The 24,381-nt window shown below is 34.4% G+C and overlaps 1 protein-coding gene and 1 long non-coding RNA gene across 2 annotated transcripts in view; one reads left to right on the forward strand and one right to left on the reverse strand.

The window, feature by feature from the left end:
• Positions 1-158: 158 nt before the first annotated feature.
• Positions 159-4,056, reverse strand: LOC308647541. Its single transcript, XR_014021648.1, has 4 exons — positions 3,940-4,056; positions 3,344-3,470; positions 336-416; positions 159-225 (listed from the first exon to the last, which is right to left on the reverse strand). It is a non-coding gene; the product is annotated as an uncharacterized lncRNA (long non-coding RNA).
• A 119-nt stretch (positions 4,057-4,175) lies between these two features.
• Positions 4,176-24,381, forward strand: part of SECISBP2L (SECIS binding protein 2 like) — a 54,535-nt gene continuing 34,329 nt past the window's right edge. Inside the window, exons 1-7 of the mRNA XM_081291725.1 lie at positions 4,176-4,361; positions 13,184-13,362; positions 15,212-15,536; positions 17,147-17,282; positions 19,793-20,022; positions 20,299-20,323; positions 20,666-20,781. Of these exons, the coding sequence (XP_081147851.1) occupies positions 4,338-4,361; positions 13,184-13,362; positions 15,212-15,536; positions 17,147-17,282; positions 19,793-20,022; positions 20,299-20,323; positions 20,666-20,781 (1,035 nt within the window). The 5' untranslated portion in view covers positions 4,176-4,337. The remainder of the gene's footprint in view (positions 4,362-13,183; positions 13,363-15,211; positions 15,537-17,146; positions 17,283-19,792; positions 20,023-20,298; positions 20,324-20,665; positions 20,782-24,381) is intronic.

The following is a 24,381-nucleotide window of genomic DNA, read 5'->3' on the forward strand; positions in this document are numbered from 1 at the left end:
AGAAATTGTGGTGTGGCATTAATCATCACTCACCTCCAGCCCATGGTAGCTAGTGGGGAGTGGACCTGATAACTCCTGAAGAGCATGGTTTTGGAGATATCTGATATTTACCTAAAACCTCTTCCCCCACTATGGGGAAAAAGAGACTCCTCTCCTTACCTCAAGATATGTGAGAGGAGCTTTCACAGGAACACTTAGAGAACTTGATAGCGTATCTCCTGGAGTCTGGGAAGATAAAGGGACCAGGGATCTGATACTTTGCTGAGCAAATCAAAGAAGGTAGAAATATAAAAGATAGAAAACAAAATTAAAAAGCCACACATAGTGGTACACACCTGTAATCTCAGAAACTCAGAAGGCTGAGGTAGAAGGATTAGAAGTTCAACAGCAGTCTCAGCAACTTAATGAGACCCCATCTTAAAATAAAAAATATAAAGGGCTGGGATATAGTTCAGTGATAGAAGACAAAACAAAAGCAGATATGCCATATCCCTTATTTCAGGCATCTAGTCTAACGCAGAACTAAACTGGAGAAAAAGAAAAGCTTTGACTTGGAATAAAGTTTGTGTGACCTTCATTACATTTCACCCAGGGCAGAAAAAAAAAAGAGCATTCAGAGTATGAGAAGGTACTGTGCAGTAAAAAATAATATTCTGTTTGCACTTTATTGGATCCTACTTAATCAATAAAATGCACATGCCTAACAAAACTCCAACCCTGGATGAAAAAACTCTGATTTGATATTATATCACATGATAATTTATTCAACATCTAGTGATTAAGCACCTACTACATGCTAGTAGGCATTGGTATAGGTAGTAAGAATACAATAGGTAGCAAAAATTAATTTAAAAAATAAATAAATAATATTCAAATGGAAAAAAACAAATACATTAGAAATGCAATGTCTAACAATAAGGAGTGATTAAATAAATTATGGTGCATTCAAATGATGCACAATTATGCAGACATTAAAATTAAGTTTTCATAGGCCATTTATTGATATAGAAAAATGATCATGAAAAGTTTTAAAACCTGAATTTTGAAAAGAATTTCATCTACCTAATTAAAGTGATATATACTATGAAAAACAAAACAAAAACAACAACAAAAGAATACAACAGTGTATAAGACAAACATTTGCTGTAAGAAGAGAAGTTTTTAAAATCCTTGGGGGTAATGGTAATATTTTGTGTCTTAAGGGAGGCCATTTGAATTACATAGGTGTATGCATTTGTTAAAACTAGAGTTGGTTATGGTTTTTTCCTTTTATTGTAAAATTTACACATGATGACATGTATAAACCTTAAATATGTCTGCTGAGTTTTAATAAGTGCATGATCACAACTCTGCCTCCTTTCACTGTCAGCAAGTAACCTTGCCTCCCACTTCCTTGAGAGCACAGAAGTCATCAAACAGGCACTCCTCCAACTCTCAGCATCATACCTGTAAATGTATCTGCAGCCATACTTATCTTTTATTTCTTTCCTTCAATTTCAGTGGATTTCAAGTCCCTCCTTTCATAGGAGGCCATTCTCTTCTTCTGACTTTTGTATCCTACCTCCTCCAAATTTCTCAGAGGACTTGCTCTATGACATCCTAAAACATGACGTTTTTCTCTTCCGGAAACAACTTTTCTACTACTTCTTTCACCCTTCATAACTCCCACTCCCCTTGTTTAGATGCTATTTATTCAGATGTGCCTTCTCTGACCTTCTCTCTATATACCTATTAAACTTCCTTTTTCATGATATTCACTCACTTCTAATTACTTGTTATAATGTGTGTCTTGCCCATAAGACAAACATGGCCTTTGCCCTTAAAAGTGTCTCCTTAACTGCTGTGTCTCCAGAACTTGGCATAGTACCTGGCACATTAAATACAATAAATATTTGTTGCTAAATGAGATAATTAGTTTTAATTAATTTATATGATCTGTAAAATGAATTATTAATGTCTTCATTTTCTTCATAGATTTAATTTTTTTAAAGAGAGAGAGAGAATTTTTTAATATTTATTTTTTTAGTTTTCAGCGGATACAACATCTTTGTTTGTATGTGGTGCTGAGGATGGAACCCGGGCCGCACGCATGACAGGCGAGTGCGCTACCGCCTGAGTCACATCCCCAGCCCCCATAGATTTAATTTTTAATAATTATTGCCATCCCTTTCAGGATTATATTAATAAATAAGGGTATTACAACGTTGTTTCTATAATAATTATAATTTGGGGGGGAGGGGTACTGGGAATTGAGCTTAGAGGTGCTTTACCAGTGAGCCACATCCCCAGTTCTTTTTTTTTTTACTTTTTATTTTGAGACACTAAGTTGCTAAAGCTGGCCTTGAACTTGTGATTCTCCTCACCTCAGCCTCCCAAGTAGCTGGGATTATAGGTGTGTGCCACTGTGTCCAGCTTAATGACTATAATTTCTTACGATTCTCTTCTTATAATTTAAGTGAATATCTTATACATAAAAAATACTCTTTGAATAAAGTTCAGTCCTAAAAACCCTATAATGAGAAAGATTCTTGGATATTCTATATTTAAATGTCCTCAGATCATTCCTCAGAAGAAGGAAAAAAACTCAAAGTACTTTAGTAGTAGTGTAATACTTTCATAACTGCATTATTATTATGCTTTTATCCATATGGGGGTATTTTATAGCTATTAACCACCAAATTTGGAGTTTGTTGTATCTTTTAATTGTGGAGAATGATCATCTGTTAGTTTACATAACTACACTTTATAAACAGCTTAGTTTTTCTGAGCAATCTTAAATTCATTCAGCATTCATTGAATCATGACTAGGTGTGTAGAAGGCACTAAGGACTTAACATACATTAATTGCACATTTGTAACATTCATGAATATATGTGTAATTTAAATATATATGCAGATAGATATAATTATAAATCTTTTGCCTCCTCCTAAATTTAAGTAGAATTAATATAACCAAATGAGAGCTCTCTATGTACAAGTACAAATCTTTCTCTTAAAAACTGTTTCTATTGCTAGCCTTGATATAAATCTTATTGATATCATATAGCTCCTTTTAACAGGCCAAAATAAAGTATCAACACAATTATAGTTAGGGATTTCACAGATCAGCCTCATTTTGGAGTGTTATTCAAACAAAACCAGACTAACAACCTAGACAAACTGAAAAGGCAATTCCAGTCTTTACTGACATTTCCTGAAGCATGACAGAGCAAATTTCTTACATTTCTCTTCCCCTTTCCAATCATGGATTACCTCAATAGTACCCAAACAGCAGTCACTCTACCCTTTCTTCACTTGGGTCTAGCTTATTCTGTTTATATTTCTTCCTCCTCGAAGAGCTTACCAGAAAGAAAGAACTCTTCAGGGAGGCTGTGTGTGTATGTTGAAAGCTGTGTCTGAAGAGATGCCCAGAAGGAACTGACCATCTCTAGGAAGTGGCCAGTTTAAAGGCAAGTTCTGCTTTCAAGGATCTACAGATTAAAAGGAATAATCAACACGTGTAGTAGTGAAAGCAGCATACTTGCTAGGTAATATAACACAGATTCTGGGTACAATTAGGGTTGTGAGATGGTCAACATCAGACTGGAAGCAAGCCTAGAGGTGGGGCTGGATCTAGATAAGGAATTAATTAATCAATAAATATTTGTGGAGCTTTCTTACAGGGCTTCTTATCGATAGCAACCCTACGTAGGCATTTTTCTTGGGCAAGATTCCATTGTTTTCATTTCTTTCTAGTCATGACTGCTTTTATCTAGGTAACACGAAGGATGATATGTACAGTGGGCAGCTAAAATCTCTTCTAACATCACTTAGAGGTGGTTTGGATCCTAAAGGATCTCTGAGGTCCGCGACCACTGGCATCGGGTGTCCTGAGTCCTGAGTGGCCTGATTCTTCTCCGGTTTAAAGTCAGAAAAAGGAGCGTGTCTCGAGGAACCTACTCTTGTGCATATCCATCTGGCTTCAGCCCGTAGGCCAGCCAGCGTTCTAGCAGCCCCAGCTCGGGTCATTTACGGCCATTCGGCCCACCGCCGTGCTCTGCCTTCTCCCTCCTCCCTGCCCTTCCGCACTCCTCCATTTCCGACTACGCCTCCGCCTGTTTCGGCCCTCCTCGGCTTCCGTCCCAGATGATCCCTCCCCGGGCTTGCCACCGCCTCCTCCATCTCCCGGAGCTGGAGCCGCCTCCTCGGCCAGTGGCGTAGCCGACTTGGTGTCGCGGATAACTAGATAGTGGAGGAGGTCCGGAGCACAGCCTGGACCCGAGCGGGGGGCCATGGAGAAAGCGGCCCGAGGCGCTCTTTATACCTACTAGAGCAGGCGTGTTGCGGCTGCAGGCGCCATGGACCGAGCCCCAACAGACCAGGTATGCGGGCTTAGGTTGGGCCCGCTTGGCTACGGGTTGAGGGTCGCTGCTGCTTCTCGGGCCAGGCCCGAGCCTCCGAACGTGAGGCCCGGCGGCTGGAGACCTCGGGCTCCTGCGGGAACCCACCCTGTCTCCGGCAGCCCGGCTGCGCCGTGCTCTTCTGCATTGTTGCAGCTTCTGCTCGGGTTCGGGGCTTTCCAGTCCTGCTCTCCCCGGGTCTTGGCCACAGAGGTCGGAGGGCTCCAAGTCCTCCCTACCCTCCCGAGAAGCGGGGGTTGTAACTTCCAGTGAACCCCGCTCCTTTGCCTTCAGTTCTGGAATGCGTTTTCAAGGTGGAAAGGCTTTTGAAGGCTTTTCACCTAGGAAGACAGAATGTGCGGTAACTACAGATGAAGAGTGTCATGGGCCTTTTATATCTGTGTTCAGTTGAGCGAAGCATTGTTTTTGTAGTGGCTTAGGGAAGTATTCTTTTTTTAAGCAACGATAGCTATAGTTTCTCCATGTCCTCCTATATAATTATTTTTTTTTAAAAATGTAATTAGTGTTTTTAAAAAATCAAGCTCATATTTTAAGGGTATAGGAACATGAGTTCATTTCCAAGACCGTTTTCATAGTCGCGAAATAGTACCATTAGTGTTCTGTTTTATTTTTAATTGCATCAGCTCTATTATCCATGCTAGTAGGTGCTGGGAGGCAGGAACAGTGATAGTGTTAAAAAAAATAATCTAAGATAATAGTTTTCCCCCGGTGTTTTCCAGTCTTAGGATCACTTCGAAACGACTTAATTTGATGAAGTCTTAACGTTTATTCACTGTCCACTCCCTCTTCCAAGGTCTTGAGCAGGGATATATTAGGCAAATGGATGAAAGAAGAAGAGAGGCTAGTGATTTGCTGTTTAGTTTACAAATTTATAATTGGCACTTGAATAAATGAGACAAGATTTCCTAAATTCCTCGTATATGTGTCTGGACCTAGTAAGAGCCAGTTTGACTTTGAAATCGAATTCTTAGCAGGCAAAACACAGCTTCTAAATTGTGCATTTTTTATTTTACACAAACTTTAATTTTTCCCAAAAAAAAAAAAAAAAGCTTTATGTGAATAGAACTCTGAAAGTCCCAGAGTTTCATTAAATGGTGCAAGCAAAAAAAAAAAAAAAAAAAAAAAAAAAAAAATTGATGTTGTGCTCTTTGCAAAACCCCGGAGTTTTCTTTATACAGCTTGTATCTGATTTAATTTAAGGATTGTTTTTGTTTTTGAAGTTATCAGAAATACCTGAGATTTCAAAGTTCTACTGACCAACAGGAAAATTTCCTTGAATCATTTCCTTGTATGTCACTAATGAAAGGTTCTACATTTTGGTCCTTCACCAAGATGCTAGAACTGTAACCAGTAATGCCACCATATGTATACTTATGGTTCCTTTCATCCTAGAGGAAATGTAATTAACTATTTAGATGGTAACTTTTGGCTTAGCTGTTTGTGTGTGATTATCTTAACAGCAGGTTATTGTGAGCAATTTATTTAGCTCTTCATTTTTCATCCAACCTTCTTCTAAAGTCTCCAATCTATTAAAGCTTTATAGAAATATAAGATCTAGGGGCGGCGGTAGGGGGAAGTCATGGAGGCGATGAAAGTATTCTGTTGAAGATTTTTTTTTTCTCCAGAGTCTCTTGCCTTTTCCCCAACCTAACCGTAAAGACATTAATTTGAATTCTCCCACTTACCTGTATACTCAGAAAACAGATCCAGAAAAGCCATGTGTCTTTGTTTAGTTAATGTATTAGGCAGTCAATTCCAGGAGATATGGTTGACCTAGAAAGAGCACACTTCATTTTATATGCATTTTTCTGGGCAGGACTCCATTTTTTCTACCATATTCTCAAAAGGGTCTGTTCTTGAGAAAAAGGGTAAGAACCATTAATTGTAGATGAGGGGCTGAGATTTCTCAGCTTTGTGGAGTTCTTGATTCTTCTCACTATGCCATACAGTAATGTGATGGCTTTTTCCAGATTATTTGGAATATACTTTTATGTTCCTACTATTGAAATTATAAATTGGGTACAAATCATTAAAAAGTTTATGTGGGGGCTGGGGTTGTAGCTCAGTGGCAAAGCACTTGCCCAGCATGTGTGAGACACTGGGTTAAATCCTTAGCACCACATAAAATAAACAAATAAAATAAAGGCATGCTGTCCATTTATAACTAAAAAATAAATAAATAAATAAAAAGTTTATGTGGTATGTGCTGAATTCCCTTTTATTTCCCCACATTCCCCTCCCCCCCCTTTTAAACCAGTTTTGGCTTGTAGTGTTTAGCAATTTATAAAGCTTTATTATCTTTAAAGAAATTTCTTTGTGGTATTGGATATTGAACTAGGGCTTCATGCATGCTAAACAAGTGCTCTACCACTGAGCTACACCCCCAGCTAAATGTTTGATTTTTATAAAATAGTACTTAATGGAGACTTTCTGCATTTCATCTTAGTCTAATTAAGTCCTTGGAGTATTGCACAAAAATTACTTTTTAAAAGGTCTAATTATTTTGTGTCCAAGACATTCATGTTGCTCTTCTTGCAGATTTCCTTTTTATATAAAATGTTTATAAAAAGATACATTTTGTATAACTCGATCAAGATTATGAAAAGTAACTCATTGAGGGTACAGTGCTAGATAGATAATCTTAATTGCAATAATGATCATTTGAAAGAATGTTATAACTATCTAGAAGAGAATTTTGGGAGTATTCTCTTTTAGCAAAACTGTATTAATTGAAACAGGTAGCTAAATTTTAACTGCTAGAGTTAGATGTTCTAAAAAGGGATGTTACTTGGTATAATTTTATTTTTCTAAAAAGAAAGTTAAGGGATGTGAAGAATAAATCATTGAGTTCATTTTGTTTATAAAGGTTTAGTGTCTCTATTTTTAGGAAATTTGGAACAGTGGTTGGAGATTTAATAAACCATGGGCTTAGAAGTGATAGAACACTTGCAGTTCTCTCCCTGCCTCTCTCTCTGTTCTCTGGATACTGGGAATGGAACCCAGGGCCTTACACATGCTGGGCAAGCACTTTATCCCTGAAAGACATCCCCATCCCTTTTTCCCCCCTCACAACTTTTTTTTTTTTTTTAAACTGGTGCATTATAGTTGTACATAATGATGGGGTTTGTTGTTATACATTTGCACATGCACACAATATAACAATATAATTTGGCCAGTATCACTCTTCCTGTGGTCCCTTCCTCTAGTGAACTCTTGCCTTTCCCCCAGCCTTTTTAAGAACAGTTTTATTTTAAGACAGGGTCTTACTAAGTTGCCCAGGCTGGCCTCAAACTTGCCATTCTCCTGCCTCTGCCTCCTAAGTAGGTGGGATTAAAGCCATGTGCTACCATGCTTGGTTTACAGTCTCTTTTGTGTTATTACAAACAATTTAAATGTTGGCCTAATTTTTAGTACATTAATATTAGATAATTTAAAAATGATTTACAGAATTACTGATTTTACTTACATCTTTAATTCTTTTTTTTTTGAGAGAGAGAATTTTTTAATATTTATTTTTTAGTTTTCAGTGGACACAACATCTTTATTGTATTTTTATGTGGAGCTGAGGATCGAACCCAGTGCCCCGTGCATGCCAGGCAAGCGCACTATCGCTTGAGCCACATCCCCAGCCCATATCTTTAATTCTTAGAAGAACAAATATAATGAATACATGTAATATCATGCTATGTTGTTCACCAATAAGAATACGAAATTGTTTGACTTACAACTGTTCCCTTTAAATAATTTGTACACTTCAAATAATATCAGTACTTCAAAGTTGTTGTATAGTTCTCTGTATCCACAAGTTTTGAATCTAACTATGGACTGAAAAAGTTGGAGGGAAATTTAAGTGTGTGCTGAACATGTAGAGACATTTTTCCTTGTCATTATTCCCTAAACTATTTAACAACTATTTACAAAGCATTTACATTGTATTAGGTATTATAAATAACCTAGGGATGGTTTAAAATATACAGGAGAATGTACATAGGTTATATGCAAATGCTTTGCTATTTTATATAAGGGACCTGAGCATCCATGGATTTTAGTATCTGTGGTGAGGATCCTGGAACAAATCCCCTAGGTTATTGAGGGATACTGTATTCTAAGTAAGTTACTACAGAGCATGGTGGCTCATGCCTGTAATACCTGCACCTCCAGAGACTGAGACTGAAGTATTCCGAGTTTGAGGCCAGCTCAAACAAGCAAGACCCTGTCTCAAAATAAATAGAAAGGACTAGGGACGTAAAGGATGTAGCTCAGTTGTAAAACTCTTCTGGATTTAATCCTCAGTATTAAATAACTAAGTTACTATAAAATGCTATTATTCAGTAATACTTAAACACTGTATATGGGTATATATGGGTAGATGGGTATAAATAATTGACCTATCTTAATAGATTTAAAAAATACTAGCTGGGTGTTGGTGCACACCTGTAATCTCAGCAACTGGTTAGATTGAGACAGGAGGATTGCAAGTTCAAGACCAGCCTTAGCAACTTAATGGGGCTCTAAGCAACTTAGTGAGACCCTCAAAATAAAAACTAAAAAGCACTGGTGACATCAGTTAAATCCCTGGTCCCCCCACCAAAAAAAAAAAAAAAAAAACAAAAAAACAAAAAAAACCAACACAAAACTTTTATGATCAGAAAGTAGATAAGTGAATACATGCTCATTTAGAGAAAATACCTGTTTTTAAATTTAAAAAGACATTTTCAAGTCTTAGGTCAGAGAGGAAATAAAAATATAGAATGGGGGCTAGGGTTGTGTCTCAGTGGTAGAGCACTTGCCTACCATGCATGAGGCATTGGGTTTGATCCCCGGCACCACATAAAAATAAAAACAAATAAAGGTATTGTGTTCATCTACAACTAAAAGAAAATATTTAATATATATATGAAATATATATATTAAAACCTGTAGACATGGATGAAGCTATACTCTGAGGCAAATGCATAGTCATAAAATGCTTTCATTGTTAAACAGTTTAAAAGGAAGATAGAAATTATCCATCCATGGCAAGAAATTAGAAGGAAAGACCCATTAAAACAAGAGAAAATGATAAATATAAAAACAAATTAATAAATTAGATAATCTAAAAACTAATATTAAATCTAGAAAGCTGGTTGTTAGAAGGGTACCATCAAATTTTAACAGGATTAGATTTGCTCTGTTAAGGAAAAGGCAAAAATATGTGAATAAGAATGCAAATGAGCAGTCTGTTAAATACTTTGATTTTTTTTCCTCAGTATTTTCTGAAGTCTTGACAAACTGCACGATGGTTTGGCAAGTGATTTACTTTCAGTATGAGCCAATGCAATCATAAAACATAACCAACAGGTATCTCTTAAACATTAATTCTTTTTCCTTCAGAAGACATTTATTTTATCTTTGTGCATGGGATATAAAATATTTTAACATTTGATGTTTTTACCTTAACATGGAATATGGAGGGTTTCCATGATCGTATTTTTTTCTGTGGGTGTGTGGTACATATTCTGAAGTTTCGCTGTGGGAGAGTGTCGCATTATGTTCTACTTCAGTTTTAAGTGGGTGTCTTTTTTCTGTTGCTTAATCTGGGAAAATTATTTGCATTCTCTTGGAGGTTCTGTCTCTGAGAAGTTTAGTATGCATTGTCTGCTGATGTGTGTTTCTTAGTAATGTTTGCCCATTTCCCTTAAACTGCTCTAGTGCAGTTCTCTTTCCAGAACATGTGGTCAATGCATTGAATTATATAATCTCTTGGTGATCAGAACGCATTTGTCCAATAATCTCTTCTAAGCAAGGTTTTTATAGTTTAATGTTCTAAAAAAATTTATCGGATTTTTAGATTCACATCAAAGACATTTTATTTATTGACATTTGCTTACATATATACAAAACTAAAAATGAGTGAAACTTCTTAAATATGTGTTCAAAGATAGGTGTCTGAAAATACTTTAATTTTTTATTAATTTGGAAATTTCTGAAAGATAAAGATAATTTTACCATGTAGATAGTTGAAGCAAGCTAGTAATACAATAATGACTAGACTGTATTCAGTGTAGTTTAGACTTATGCCATATTTATATTTTCTTTTCGTTAAAAAACTCCCTGATATAACATTTCTGACCCCTAAGAGAATAAATAGTTCATGGCAAAAGTAGATACTAAACATGGAAATTCAAACTGTGTAACTCGTCTTATATTTTTAAAACATTTTTCTGACTACTATGCAAAACATTTTTTCTCTATCTGTTCTAATGTCAAAATATTACTAGAATATGTTTACCTAACATTATCTAAATGGGTTTTATTATATGGAATTTTAAGACTCATTTGATATGTTACCATTGCTCTTCAGGTCTGAGAATAACAGATGGTGCATTTTGATGTTTTATAAATACTAAAGGCCTCAAAGTCACAATAAACAACTTTTGAGACCATACAGAGCTATAACTATAGGAGAAAGTTTGTCAGTCTGTTCCTACTAGTGACATCTTCTGTTTTTGTGCAGCTGTTGACTATAGCAGCTTCTCTCTCTCTCCACATGCGCTCTCTCTCTTTTGCTAAAAACAAAGGGTCATTTCAGTGTTTGTTTTATTGCTGAACACTAGTGTCTAGAATTGTCCTTAGAACAAAAACCAGTACAAATTTTAAAGATTTATGCTGTGTATATGTACAGACATTAGTTATAAATTACGCATTTCACTTTTTGAATTTGTTGCTACTAAAGTAATTGATAAATTGGGGATATTTTGGGGAAAAGGGCCCAGGAAAAATGTTATTTAAAAATTCATTTTGTTTCTATGGTTCTTTTTTCACTTCAGATTATTTGGTGTACTCACATTCCCCTTGCTTTAAAAAATGAATATAGTACAGATACTAGTCCAGATTTATAAAACTATTGAGAGAGTTTTCATATGTTAAAAAGAACTTTTTGATTTTTATAAGAAATCCTAAAAATTACATTTTTAAAACATTTTTTTTAGTTATAGGTGGACACAATATTTTATTTTTATGTGGTGCTGAGGATTGAACCCAGTGCCTCACGCATACTAGGTGAGTGCTCTACCTCTGAGCCACAACCCAAGCCCGTAAAAATTACATTTTTAATATAGTTAAAAATGTGAATTAAATTTCTTCCTTTTTTATGCATATGTGTAAATTTCATATAGCAAGTTTTCATTATCTGTGCATCATTATTGGAAGTCAATCTTCTTTCCAAATTGGGGAACCACTTATTAGTTTGATATAGTATACTCTATGCAAATAAATCTTGAGTTCTAATGAATATCACAGTAAGAATTACTAATTTATTAGCATTAGAAGGTGTTTTTTGTCTTATGTTAAAACACAAGGAGCCAACTTAATCTCACAAATATTTGTTATAACTGTAACTACTTCAGGTTTGGTTAATAGTAGAAATGTAGACTTTAAAGTTATATCAGGTAGGGAGGAAAGATATTGAATCAATACTGCTATTCAGATTTCTGTCTCTTCCTTCTATCCCCCTTTTTCTACAAGCATTTCTACATACAGAATAGACTCTAGTATCTAGAATTGTGCTTAGAACAGAAACTGGTTTCTGTATAGATGATTTAATTTTTCTGAACAAAGGCTACATACTAAGCATATCAAGACTTGTCTTACGTTTTCATGGATTTATTACTAACTACTTTTGTGAAAAATGAGAATTGTGCTTTTGTGGGTGCTTCTAATATCACCCTAGTGAGTTTATTAGGGAAAAGTTCTGCTTATGACATTGCTTTTAAGTTAATTATTTTAAGTGGTTAAAATGCTTGTATTTCACTAACTTGTTTCACTAAAAATTATTTAATATCTTTCTAGTATTTACTTTGTTTTAAACATTCTTATAATTTAAAATTTTAAATTTGTTAAAAATTTCCTGCAGAAAACTACTCAAAACCCTTATATGACTACTTAAAACTCTGTACAGCTTAATAAGTCGTTGTAAGGTAAACACTTTGTTTTTCACCCCAGTCAAGGTACAGAACTTTGCTAGACACCCCAAAAGCTCTCTAGCTCCCTCTTTCCTAAGAGTAGTTTCAGTCCTTGACTTCTGTGGATCTTATTTACTCTTCCTTATAGTTTTGTCATTCATATGTGCATCCCTAAATACTATAATTTATATTTTATGTTTTTAATTTCTCTATAGATTTATAAAAAAGTAGAAAGGAAACTAAAATGGAGTACATTGTATAGTTTGCTCAGATGTCTACTGAGAAACTGAAGTTGTTCTCATTTTTCCCCCACTTAACTATGAACCAGGAATTTTTCCCCTTGTGTTAAAGTTTCTTTTGTTTGCTTCATCTTAGACATTTTCCTACCTTTTAATTTAAGGATACTAATATATAATTTCCTGAAATGGATAGAAATATGTTTTAGACTATTGAAACAAATATAATTATATTCAGAACTGTTTAATGATTTCTTTCTTCAAACAATATTAGTTAAAACCATGTTGTCCGAAGAGTTTAAAATTTCTTACTATTAGCTTTGTTTTTTGATACTGAAGTATGACTTCCTTTCATTCTTGATTAACGGCTCCGGTTATGTAAGAAATTATTTCATTGAAATGTAGTAACCTTTGATAAATTTTTTCCTTATTTTATTGATCACTTTGTCTAAATAACTTTATCATTATTCGGTTATTTTAAATTGACATTGCTGTTCTTTTCTGATTAATGTTTTTAAAGAGGGATTATTCTGTTGTTAAATTATGAATTTGTATTAAGTTGTTTGCTTATTTGTTAATAATGTATTCTACCTTTTCTTTGAAGAATGTCAAGCTTTCAGCTGAGGTAGAACCGTTTATTCCCCAGAAGAAGAATCCTGATACATTTATGATCCCTATGGCCCTCCCAAATGATAATGGAAGTGTTTCTGGTGTAGAACCAACTCCAATTCCCAGCTACTTGATTACATGTTATCCATTTGTTCAGGAAAATCAGTCCAATAGGTAACTTATTTATTTTCTGTATTGTTTCCTGTGTGGGTTGGGGTCTAGAACTTGGCAAAACATACTCAGTTTTCTTTTGTAACTTTTAGACATTAATCCTTTGTTTATTTTTAAGAGGAATAAATAAAACCAAATGATGTAGAAATTTGAAAATTGTTAACATGAGTTATTTTCTCATTCTTTCTGTGAGAAAATGGAGTTTTTTTTTTTTTTGATATGTTCCCTTTATTAAGTCATTGAAATTTATTTGAAATAAATTTCCCCAGAGGGAGGAATGCAATATTGAGAAATCTCTTTTTGAGATTAGGTATCTAATCTCATAAACTGGCAAATGCAAGTTTTCATGGTTAGTTAGCAAATATTTCTAGACTCTGATTTTGGTTTAAACTTAGTGTTTGTGCTGTAGTCACAGGATGGTTTAGCAAAATGCCTGCAATTCAGACAATAGTAGTTAGGATATAATTTGTAGTCATGATAGCCTTGCTAGCCCTTCTGTGATGGTGTTTGGCACTTCATTGGAACTTCAGTTCATTTTATTGCTGTAAAGAAGTATGTTTAGTCTTTTTCAAGTTATATTACACACAGAAAACTGTATTTCCCCAGCACAGTGGGATAAATGCATGAGGCAACTGGTGGCTATGGGCCCTACCTAGCTTTCCTTGAGGGCTAAAGCAATCAATATTTCCACACATCTATAACACATTGTGGCACACTAGTGTGCCAATGCACAATGTTTTGAGAAATTCTGGATGTATGATATATGAGGCCACTCAACTACCTTTTTAGATATTAAATGTTCATGTTAATATCCTGAGATTCTTAATAAAAAATCTTGAGGGTTGGACAAATAGTAGACACTAAAGGATCACTATTGATTAAAGTTAGCATTATATTAAAAATCTTTGACCTACTGAAAAATGTGTGAATTGATTTTGTAAACCAGTAATATTTTTCTGTTTGACAAAATGGTTGTATACAGTATGATAAATTTAACTGGTTTTCTTTTCTTGTCTTAGCAAGTAATCTGAGAATTCATGAGTAAGCCAGCCAGCATATTATTTTTAAATATTTTTAGAATTATGGTAGTGAACATTTTTCCATTTTTCTTTGCCATGACAGTAGTGAGTGAGGAAAAGCTTGTTTCAATTCTCCACTCTCAAGGATTCCTCATTCATCCACAGTGCCAGGGGGCTGTTGAGACAGGAAGAATTCTTGCTGGTTATTTATAACAACTGCTCTACAAGAAGCTCTAATTTTGAGGATAAGATGTCAATGGAGAGTTTTGCCTCTTCTCTTTTTTGTACCTGGAGCCTGCTTCTGTCGATAGGGAGAAAAGCCAGGAAGACCTGGACTTAACCAAGAAGTTAGGGGAATATAGGAGTGGAGTTGGAAGCCCTAAATGGACATGAAGAATGAGAGGTGGAGAAAATCATCCTATGTAATGATCACCTTACGCAATGATCGCCTTACTCTGCATCTTGCTGAAGACTGTCATAGTTGTTAGTACTGGACAGGAACTTTGGACTGACATTGTTTACAGACCCAGTAGCTGGATGTTTAACTTTTAGCAGAAATGTCTTGACAGGGTTGAGGGCAGAGGTACAAATAATAATGGTATATGGAATGTCATAATACTATCAGCATGGATTCCTTTCTACTGTCATTTAAATTGTTATAGGTACATGATGATCTCTATTTATAGCAAATAAATTTATATGATTTGTCCTTTTTCTCAGAATTATTGTGAAGCCACATTTTTTTCTTTTATTAAAAAAGAGATGAAAGATCTGCTTTAGCATTACCTTTATACTTGTCAATAGATTTGTTCCTTTTTGATTTGGTTTTGCAGGCAATTTCCTTTATATAATAATGATATACGATGGCAACAGCCCAACCCAAACCCTACTGGACCATACCTTGCCTACCCCATTATATCTGCTCAGCCACCTGTTTCTACAGAGTATACATATTATCAACTGATGCCAGCACCCTGCGCCCAAGTTATGGGTTTCTATCATCCTTTTCCTACACCTTACTCCAACACCTTTCAGGCCGCAAATACTGTAAATGCTATCACCACAGAATGCACCGAGCGTCCAAATCAGCTTGGACAGGTCTTCCCATTATCCAGTCATCGAAGCAGAAACAGTAACAGAGGGCCAGTAGTACCAAAAGTAAGTGACTGTCTTTGGCTTTTAAATTTGATATTTGGGCTGTTAATACTAGTATAAGTAATTTGTTACTTGGATTGATTGTCCTTTAATGCTGAATTAATGAAATTAACATTTCATTCACTAGTATAAAATGTAAAAGGTTCATGGTTTAAAAATTTATTTCTCCTGTGATAATTGTTTTTTAGACTTATAGTTATCTTCATGTTCCCTCAGAGTTTTATGTAAACATAATGCACAGTTATTTCCCAATTATTTTAATTTAGTGATAGAAATTACATAGTGATATCAATAATAATAAATGTATCTTGTACTTACAGTGTTGAATGGCTAATGCAGTTCAGGATATTCTAATCTTTAGAAATCAGGAGACATGGAAAAGAACATTGGTGATTCCTTAGATTCCTTCAACTTCATTGTTTCTATTCTGTGAATTTTTAGTAGAAATAACACTTTGTTATTTAAGAGGTGCTTTGCTATTATATGAACAAAGGATATCCTAGGACTGAAGAAAATGAAAGAAATATGTGAAACCACTTTAATTCAGGACCAGCCATTTGATTAAGTTAAAAAAAAATGAAGGCTTTGAAACTACAAGAGAATTAAGGTTTATTCTAGGCAGCTTTCCTGTTGAGGTCTTAAATATGAAAACTAAAAAACTAATAATAAGAAAAATCTCTTTCTAGTCAGCAACACAGCTGATGGACAACATATCTTGTGACTGTTATCATCAAGGAGTTGTTGCTTTTCTTAGATTCCCTTAGCCCAGTTTCTTCAGTGAAGTCTTTGCTGCTTCCTGCCATAATTTTTACAAATTAAAAAACAAACAGTCAGCAGAGGTTACTTTGAAAAGCTTTTTGTCTTTGTTCATGGAAGCAGTTTGGGCCAAGGGAAATCCTTTTGGAACCTCTGAGAATGAAAAGAAATAAGTATTGAAAACAAGATAATAGTATATAATTTCCAGATGTTGAAAGAGTACGATTTCTCAGAATGCATTCCCAGTGGTTCAGCTTGGGTAGTTAAAGAAGTTAAATTCAGAATTCTATTGTGTGAATTGCTATTAAACAATAAATGCTCAAACTTTAAAAAGTGAAAAAAGGGATTAGCTTTTTAATGTTTTCTTTTTGAACTCCAAAGCAGAATTTTTTGCACATCATTGCTATCATGAAACTCAAATTTAGCCTTGGAGTAAGTTACCATGCTTTTTCTTGCTCTTTAAAGTAAAAATTTATGGCCCTTTAAAGTAAAAATTTATGACCCTTTGTATGACATGATTATACCCTTATTATTTATTGTTGATTGAGGAAATGAAAAATTCAAGTAACAATTACATATGAATTAAAAATAAAAAATGAACTAATAGAGTAGTATTAATAGTTATTTGAAAAATAGTATGTAAATGTGTATAAAGTAAATTATTTTGGCCAATTATGCTTAACAGCAGATAATTTCATGAAAACCTAGTAGAGTAACCTTTCCTCATGGGTTCAGAGCCACTAATTTGTCAGATACATTTAGATGTGTTTTATAATGGATGTGTATTCTATAATGTTTAGTAAATTGAATAGGTTTCTTTTTTCTTTTTTTTCTTTTTTTTTTTTGACTTAAATCAGCAACAGCTTTTACAACAGCACATAAAAAGCAAAAGGCCGATGGTGAAAAATGTAGCTACTCAGAAAGAAACAAATGCAGCAGGTCCTGATAATCGATCAAAAATTGTGCTTCTGGTAGATGCTTCACAGCAAACCGGTAAGGCAGGGGTTCTACACATCACTGAGTTTTCTGCTTTCATGCATGGACTTTTTAATTGTGGACTATACTTTCTTCAGGGTTCTAGACTTTCATCCTTCCATTTGTCCTACCACTTTGTGAGAGTCTATAGGACACTAAAACAATCCAAGTTCTTAACATTCTTTAAACTACTTGCTGGCTTATGTACATTTTTGAACAGGGCTTAAGTTTCCCTTTCCCCTCCCTTGTCTTGTAGTAGAGGAACAGTTCAGAGATGGGATTTTGCAGGTCCTGGAGAAATTCAAGAAATTCATTTTGTTAGAAATCAAAATTGTATATGTTTTTATAACTGGGATTAAAGCTCTTCATAAAACATCCTAACTTCCTGTAACATCTTTATGTCAAGTTTTCTGTGCCATCTTTAAGCACAGATCTGGACCAAATCTGTGCATGACACTTGTATTTTATCAAAAAGTAAATATTCTAGTCAAATTTTTAAACTAATTAGTTGAAAAAATTTTAAAGTACTGTATAAGCATTAAATAAAAATGCTTTATCCTAATAATAGATAAGAATTAATATCTCCTCCCCCCCCCAATACTAGGAATTCAATCTGGGGTGCTGTACCACTGAGCTACATTTACATTCCCAGTCCTTTTTAATTTTGAGACAGGGTCTTATTAAGTTAGTGAGACTGGCCTTGAATTTAGGATTCTTCTGCCTCGGCCTCTTAAATTTGTTGGGATTACAGATGTGTCACTGAATCCAACTCACAATTAATATCTTGTAATGTTCTATTTTCCAGTTTATATCATGAAATTCTAGTTTGTGTCTCTGAGCTCAGCTTATTGTCTATAGAGTAGATATGTATCTCTTTTTTACCCATTGTCATTGACACTGGTAAAAAAAAGAAAAAAGAAAAAAAAAAAGAAATCCTGTTAAGGATCCAAGGCCAAGAAAGAATTAGTTCTGTTCAAGGCACAGTAGCTTTTTTTTTTTTTTTTTTTTTGCTTTTTCTTTCTTTCTTTTTTTTTCTGTGTGTGTTTGTGTGAGAACACTGGGGATTGTGGATGGGAGGCAAGTGCTTTACCACTGAGATATATCTCTACCTTCCACCTTCCAGTTACTTTTTCTCTTTGTAGTCTCATAATATCCTTTTAAAATTACTTTGAACCCTTAGCAGAGAAAAGATCTGGAGATAGTTTAAAAGTATAGTTCTGGAGATTGTTATAGTATAGTTGAAGGGTTTGTAGGGCTTAAAGCTGTGAGATTGATTAACAGACTCCAACAAATGCTTCGAGTTGCCAAGGAAAAGAATTATTGGGTAATGTATCCTGAAGTTTTCTGTATTAGTTGTTCTAGTCATAGTGATCCATTTCTACATCCTTTCAACTCTGGGAAGGCTTTTAAAAAAACAATGTTATTGCTTCTTTAGTTTGCTCACTTAGTCACCATAATGGCAACCTTTTGAAGCTTAAAAATTTGAAAATGAGAAGATAAAGGCATCTGTTAACATTTTTATTCTTTAGTTTTTAATTTATGAGCATTAATTGGTATCAATAAGATAATTAAATATTATAATTTGGTGGGAAAATGTCATTATAGTTATAACAAATATACACTTTTGAACACATGCTTGTATTATCTGGGAAAAGTTTAATAAGATGGATAAATATATACAAAATTTAAATGCATTTCAATATGCCACCAACAAATAAAACTTAAGAAAAAATATCACTTATAATAGCAAGAAAAATATAGTGTTTATGGGAATAAATCTTCAGAGATGCATGAGACATGTATGCAGAAACTATAAGGCTTTATTATAAAATCTTTAAAAAAAGAAAACTAAATATCCTATTCATGAAGAATGATTTGATATTGCAAATGTCATTTTTCTCATAATTAGTCTGTAGAGTCAGTGCAGTTCTAGTAAATATTCCAGCAGGAAATTTTGCGGAACTGGACAAACTAATTCTAAAATAAAGGAGCAGTGGTCTAAGAGGAAAGATATACCTAGAAAACAACTTTTCTCTAGATATAAAAGACTTAAAATATCATTTTAATTTCTGTAGATATGTATTATCAGTGTAGTGTACAAGAATTTACAAAAAAAAAGAGAGCCCAGAAATGTACCCCACATATATGTGGAAATACGTATGTGGAAAACAACAGAAATCGCTTTGCAGATCTCTAATTTATATCCCTCCCAGATCTCTTCCAGGTAGATTAACGATTTAAGTGAGAAAACTAATAGTAGAAGAAAATACAGGCAGATCTTTATGACTGTAGGAAGAGAACTATTACTAAAATGAAGAATTTTTAATTTTTTTTAAATTGAGCGAAAGAGCCAGGTGCAGTGACACATGTCTATAGTCCCAGCTTCTCAGGAGATCACAAGATCTCAAGAGGATCACAAGTTCCAGGCCAACCTGTTTCTCATTTTTATTTTCTTAAAACTTACTGACAATTTAATGGGAATTTATTCAGTCATCACAAAGAGTTGTCCCACTTTCCTTGCCTTGTAGATTTTCCATCAGATATCGCTAACAAGTCTCTCTCAGAGAGTACTGCCACAATGCTTTGGAAGTCCAAAGGCAGGAGGAGAAGAGCTTCCCACCCCACTGCTGAATCCTCTAGTGAACAGGGGGCTAGTGAAGCCGACATTGACAGTGATAGTGGTTACTGCAGTCCCAAACACAACAACAACCAGCCTGCAGCAGGGGCATTGAGAAATCCCGATTCTGGGACCATAAATGTACGTAACATTGCCTTGATTTATCAATCATCGATGTCACTATTATTTTGTGTCCTTTAGTAAAGCTTAAGTATCTGTTTTCATTAACAATTTCTATAGGAGTGAGATGTTAAAAATGTATTTGTATATTTTATTAGTAATAAAAATTTATAGAACAGTATTCTAAAATTGTAATAAGTATGCTTCTAACTGGAGTAAATTGTGAAATGTATTGCAAAGTGTATAATCTCCACTCTTAAGGAGAAAATAATTCCCTTTTTTGTTTCCTTTTTTTAGCACATGGAATCATCTGTATGTGCAGGTACTCATTTCTGAATATTGCTTTTGCTATATTTTCTTCTTTGTCCCTGTCAAAGTTTTCAAACATGAAGATTCTTGATGCCAGAAAAAACAAAAACAACTATAAATCTTTCAGATATTTAGATTAATTTGAAAGCATAGTTTGGCTCAAAAGAATTGGGAAAGTGCCAGCTGGAGGTATTCTGCAAGGTGACATTTGAGTTACTGGAATACCACTTAAAGTTTATAGAAAAATTTTCAGTGTTACATTTATATTGCCTGGATTTCAGTGTGTGAAGTTAGGGGGCAATTTAGATTTTGGTTTCTTTTATAAGCAAATCATATCATTAAATATTTGTTGCAGGTGGTGTAAATTGGTCCAATGTAACTTGCCAGGCAACTCAGAAAAAACCCTGGATGGAAAAAAATCAGACGTTTTCCAGAGGTGGAAGGCAGACGGAACAAAGAAATAATTCACAGGTAATTTGAATTAGTTTGGAGAAATTTGGTTGTGAGGTGAATTCTTTTCCATTTGTTTTAATAATGGTGTAGTGATTATGAAGGACAGTATACTTAATTTTTGAAGATGCATAGTAAGTTATTTAGAAGTAAACTATATATCTATAACTTTACAGTGGCTTAGCCAATAAGACTTACTTAAATAATAAAACAAAACGATAAAATGTTGAATGAATGTAGTGAGTATATGAGTATATATTGTACCATTTTTCTACTTTTCTGTATTGTTGAATATTTCATAATTTAAAAAAGGATGCCCTCCAATACTGTTTTATCTGCCATGATTTTTCCTATCCATGTTAATATGTTAAAAACATTTTATGTCTTAAATCTTCTTTGAATATAAGGACTGGAACTTTGTTCTTGTGTATGTTTGACTGTTAATACCCTTCTGTATATGGCATTGCCATAGTGATTGCTGCATTGTGCCATAAGGGAGAAGCTACAGATTGGGTTGCTTCTTGAAGGTCTTGAAGAGCAAGATTAAGCTGCAATATAGCAGAATGTGATATAGACTACCACAGATTTCCAGTAACTTACATTGGTTGGCTATGAAATTAGGAAGTTGTTTTTTGGTTGCTGTTTTTCCTTTTTGTTTTTAGACAGCTTTCCTGGATTCCCTAAGTTAAGGATTAAAACCATCATATAAGTAGATGTGCAGATGGATCAAAGTAAGGGGCAAGTTTATAGTGGATTAAATATGCCAACCACTTGCCTATTCTTTGCATCCCTGAAATGAAGTACTTCAGATATACCTTAACATTAATTAGGCTGTCAGGAAAACAGGCAGAATAATGTCCTCTTCTCTGTGGTTATTGCAAAAATACCTTGCTCATTGCAGGTTTGTGAGGCTCTTTAGCTTTATTTGATTAAAAACAGAAGAACTACAGAGTGCTTGCACAAGGCCCTGGGTTCAAGCCTTAGTACCACACAAAACAAAACAAAAACAAAAAAGCTAAAACATTTGTTTATATAGATTAGATAAAATCTACAAAATGTTTGTTTATGTGAGGAAATTTTTTTGTTGAAGCTGCAGACTGCTAATCTTGCCAAATTTGTAGCACTGTTATTTTTGGTATCAGTAGCTCACAGGAGTAGAAATAATCCCGAAATGAAAAAACATTTTATCTCTGTCTCAACTGTTGAGAAATGGTAAAAGAACAAAAAAAGGAAATTAAGCAAATACACATGGTATTGTTAACTTTGTTTATTTTGTGTGTCTCTTCATTCCTAAAGAACTGAACCAGATGTTAAAAATGTGTTTTCTTTTTACTTGCTGTTTTGTTATGTGCTTTTCCTAGGTTTATATTAAGTTTGATTTTTTGAGATTTAGAATCTTTTCTAAGTCAAAATATTTTCCCCTTTTGCAATTTCTGATTGTGTGTAGGCTTTCACAGTCTTTTAGAAGTCAAATAAATATCTGTACTTTCTGTTTCAAGACATTTTTATCTGAGATTTATCTTGATGTTTGGTAAACATACTGATGTAAATTTTCAAAGTAGTTAACCAGTCATCTTAACTTTATAACCCATTTTTCCCTGTAGTTTGTGCTTCCATTATAGTAATATGATAATTTCTTTTTTCCTTCCTGGTACCAGGAACTGAACACAGGAATGCTGTACCACTGAGCCACAACCCCACCCCTTTATGTACTTTTTATTTTGAGACAAAGTCTTGCTAAATTGCTGAGACTGGCTTTGAACTTGTAATCCTCCTGTCTCAGTTTCCCATGTCACTGGGATTACAGGTGTGCATCATGGTACTAGCTTAATATACTGACTTCTTATATCCTAAGTGCTGTTTCTCATCTGTTTGTTCCATTTATTGATTTTTGTACTTGTACCATGCTGTTTAATTATAATTTTAAATATCTTTCATTTGTGTACTTAGTGTAGATTCAATTTTAAATTATGGAAAGGAGCTGGGCGCAGTGGAGTGTACCTGTAATCCCAGCAACTTGGGAGACTGAGGCAGGAGGATTTCTAGTTCAGTTCAGATCCAGCCTCAGCAATTGTGAGGCACAAAGCAACTCAGTGAGACCCTATCTCTAAATAAAAAATACAAAATAGGGCTGGGGATGTGGCTCAGTAGTTGAGTGCGCCTGAGTTCAATTCCTGGTACCCTCCCCCCACTCCACCCCCCAAAAAAAAACTTATGGAAAGGATCTAAAAATGTGTATCTTTTAAAGTGGCTTTATGATCAAGTTGATAAATAAAGAAGATGAAAAAGATTGTACAATGAAAAATCTCATTTTCAACTGTTTCTCCTTGTCTTTTGTCCTCACCTGTACCTGTTTCACCTTGATTCATTTTTTATATACTTCCAGAGTTTTTTCTTATCATTATAAGTATATACAAGTACTTGTAAGTACATACATATACATTGTAAGTACATGCATATGAAACTTAGGCTTTGCCCCTTTCTTACACAAAAGATAGCATGCCCACTCTTTTCTGTGCTCAGTAATATATCTTGGAGAGATTTTTATCATTTCCATATTACTACATAGTGGGCTTCCTTGCTTTTAATTTTTTTAAAAAAATCCTAATACTGTATGCATATACCCTTGTTGATTTCTGTAGTTTTGTCCATAGGCACTTGAGTTGTTTTTTAACTATTGCTGTGATAAACTCGATACAATGTCATTTAGAAATGTGTGTACCAATAGAATCAATTCCTAGATAAGGAACTGCTGGTTAAAAGGTAAATTCATCTGTTGTTTTGGTAAATATCACCTGATTGTACCAGTTTGCTTTCTTAACAACCTTGAAGAGGGCCTGTTTCCATATAGTTTTAGAAATAATGTTTTCAGTATTTTGGATTTATGCCATGTATTTGTCAGCTATTTGTTACTGGAACAAAATACCTGAGACAGACTATTTTATAGAGAAAAGAAGCTTATTTAGTTCATAATTTTGGAGGCTGAAAGTCCAAACAACCTGGAAAGACTCTGTTGAGGGAATTCATGTATAGGAGAAAGGAATCACATCCCAGTATAGAAAGCTAGAGAGAGATGGGGGTCAAGGTTGTTGCTGGTGGAGGGGTAAGGCTTTTATAACAACTTTCTATTGTGAGAACTCACTTTAAGGAGACCAGTATTCATAAGAGCAGCTCCCTCATTGACCTATGGACCTTCCTCTAGGCCTCCCAGTATTGTCACTCTGAGAACTAAGCTCCCAACACAAACCTTTGGGGGTGGGGGGGACAAACAATTTTCCAAAACAGTTAGCATGCCAATTGGGTAGAAATTTTATCTTAATGTAGTTAAGCATCTTTCCAGGTGCTAAAAGGCCATTTGAATTTCTCTTTCTGTGAACTTATCTGATCATGTATATTTTTCGAATGTTATCTACTTCTTTTCCCTTTTTGGGGTACATTTTAAAATCCATTTGATCAAGGTTTTTTTTTTTTTCAAATTATTAAAGTTTCTAAGAGCCTTTAATCTGTAATTAAAGGTTTTAAATTAGGTTTAAATCTTTATTTTTTACTTTGCTCATTATTACTGCCATGCACGTTCATATTTTAAAAAACATTAGGAAAGTTAGTTTTATAAATTGACTT

Source organism: Spermophilus citellus (genome assembly GCF_964194105.1).
Source record: "Spermophilus citellus genome assembly, chromosome: 4".
Taxonomy (NCBI): domain Eukaryota; kingdom Metazoa; phylum Chordata; class Mammalia; order Rodentia; family Sciuridae; genus Spermophilus; species Spermophilus citellus.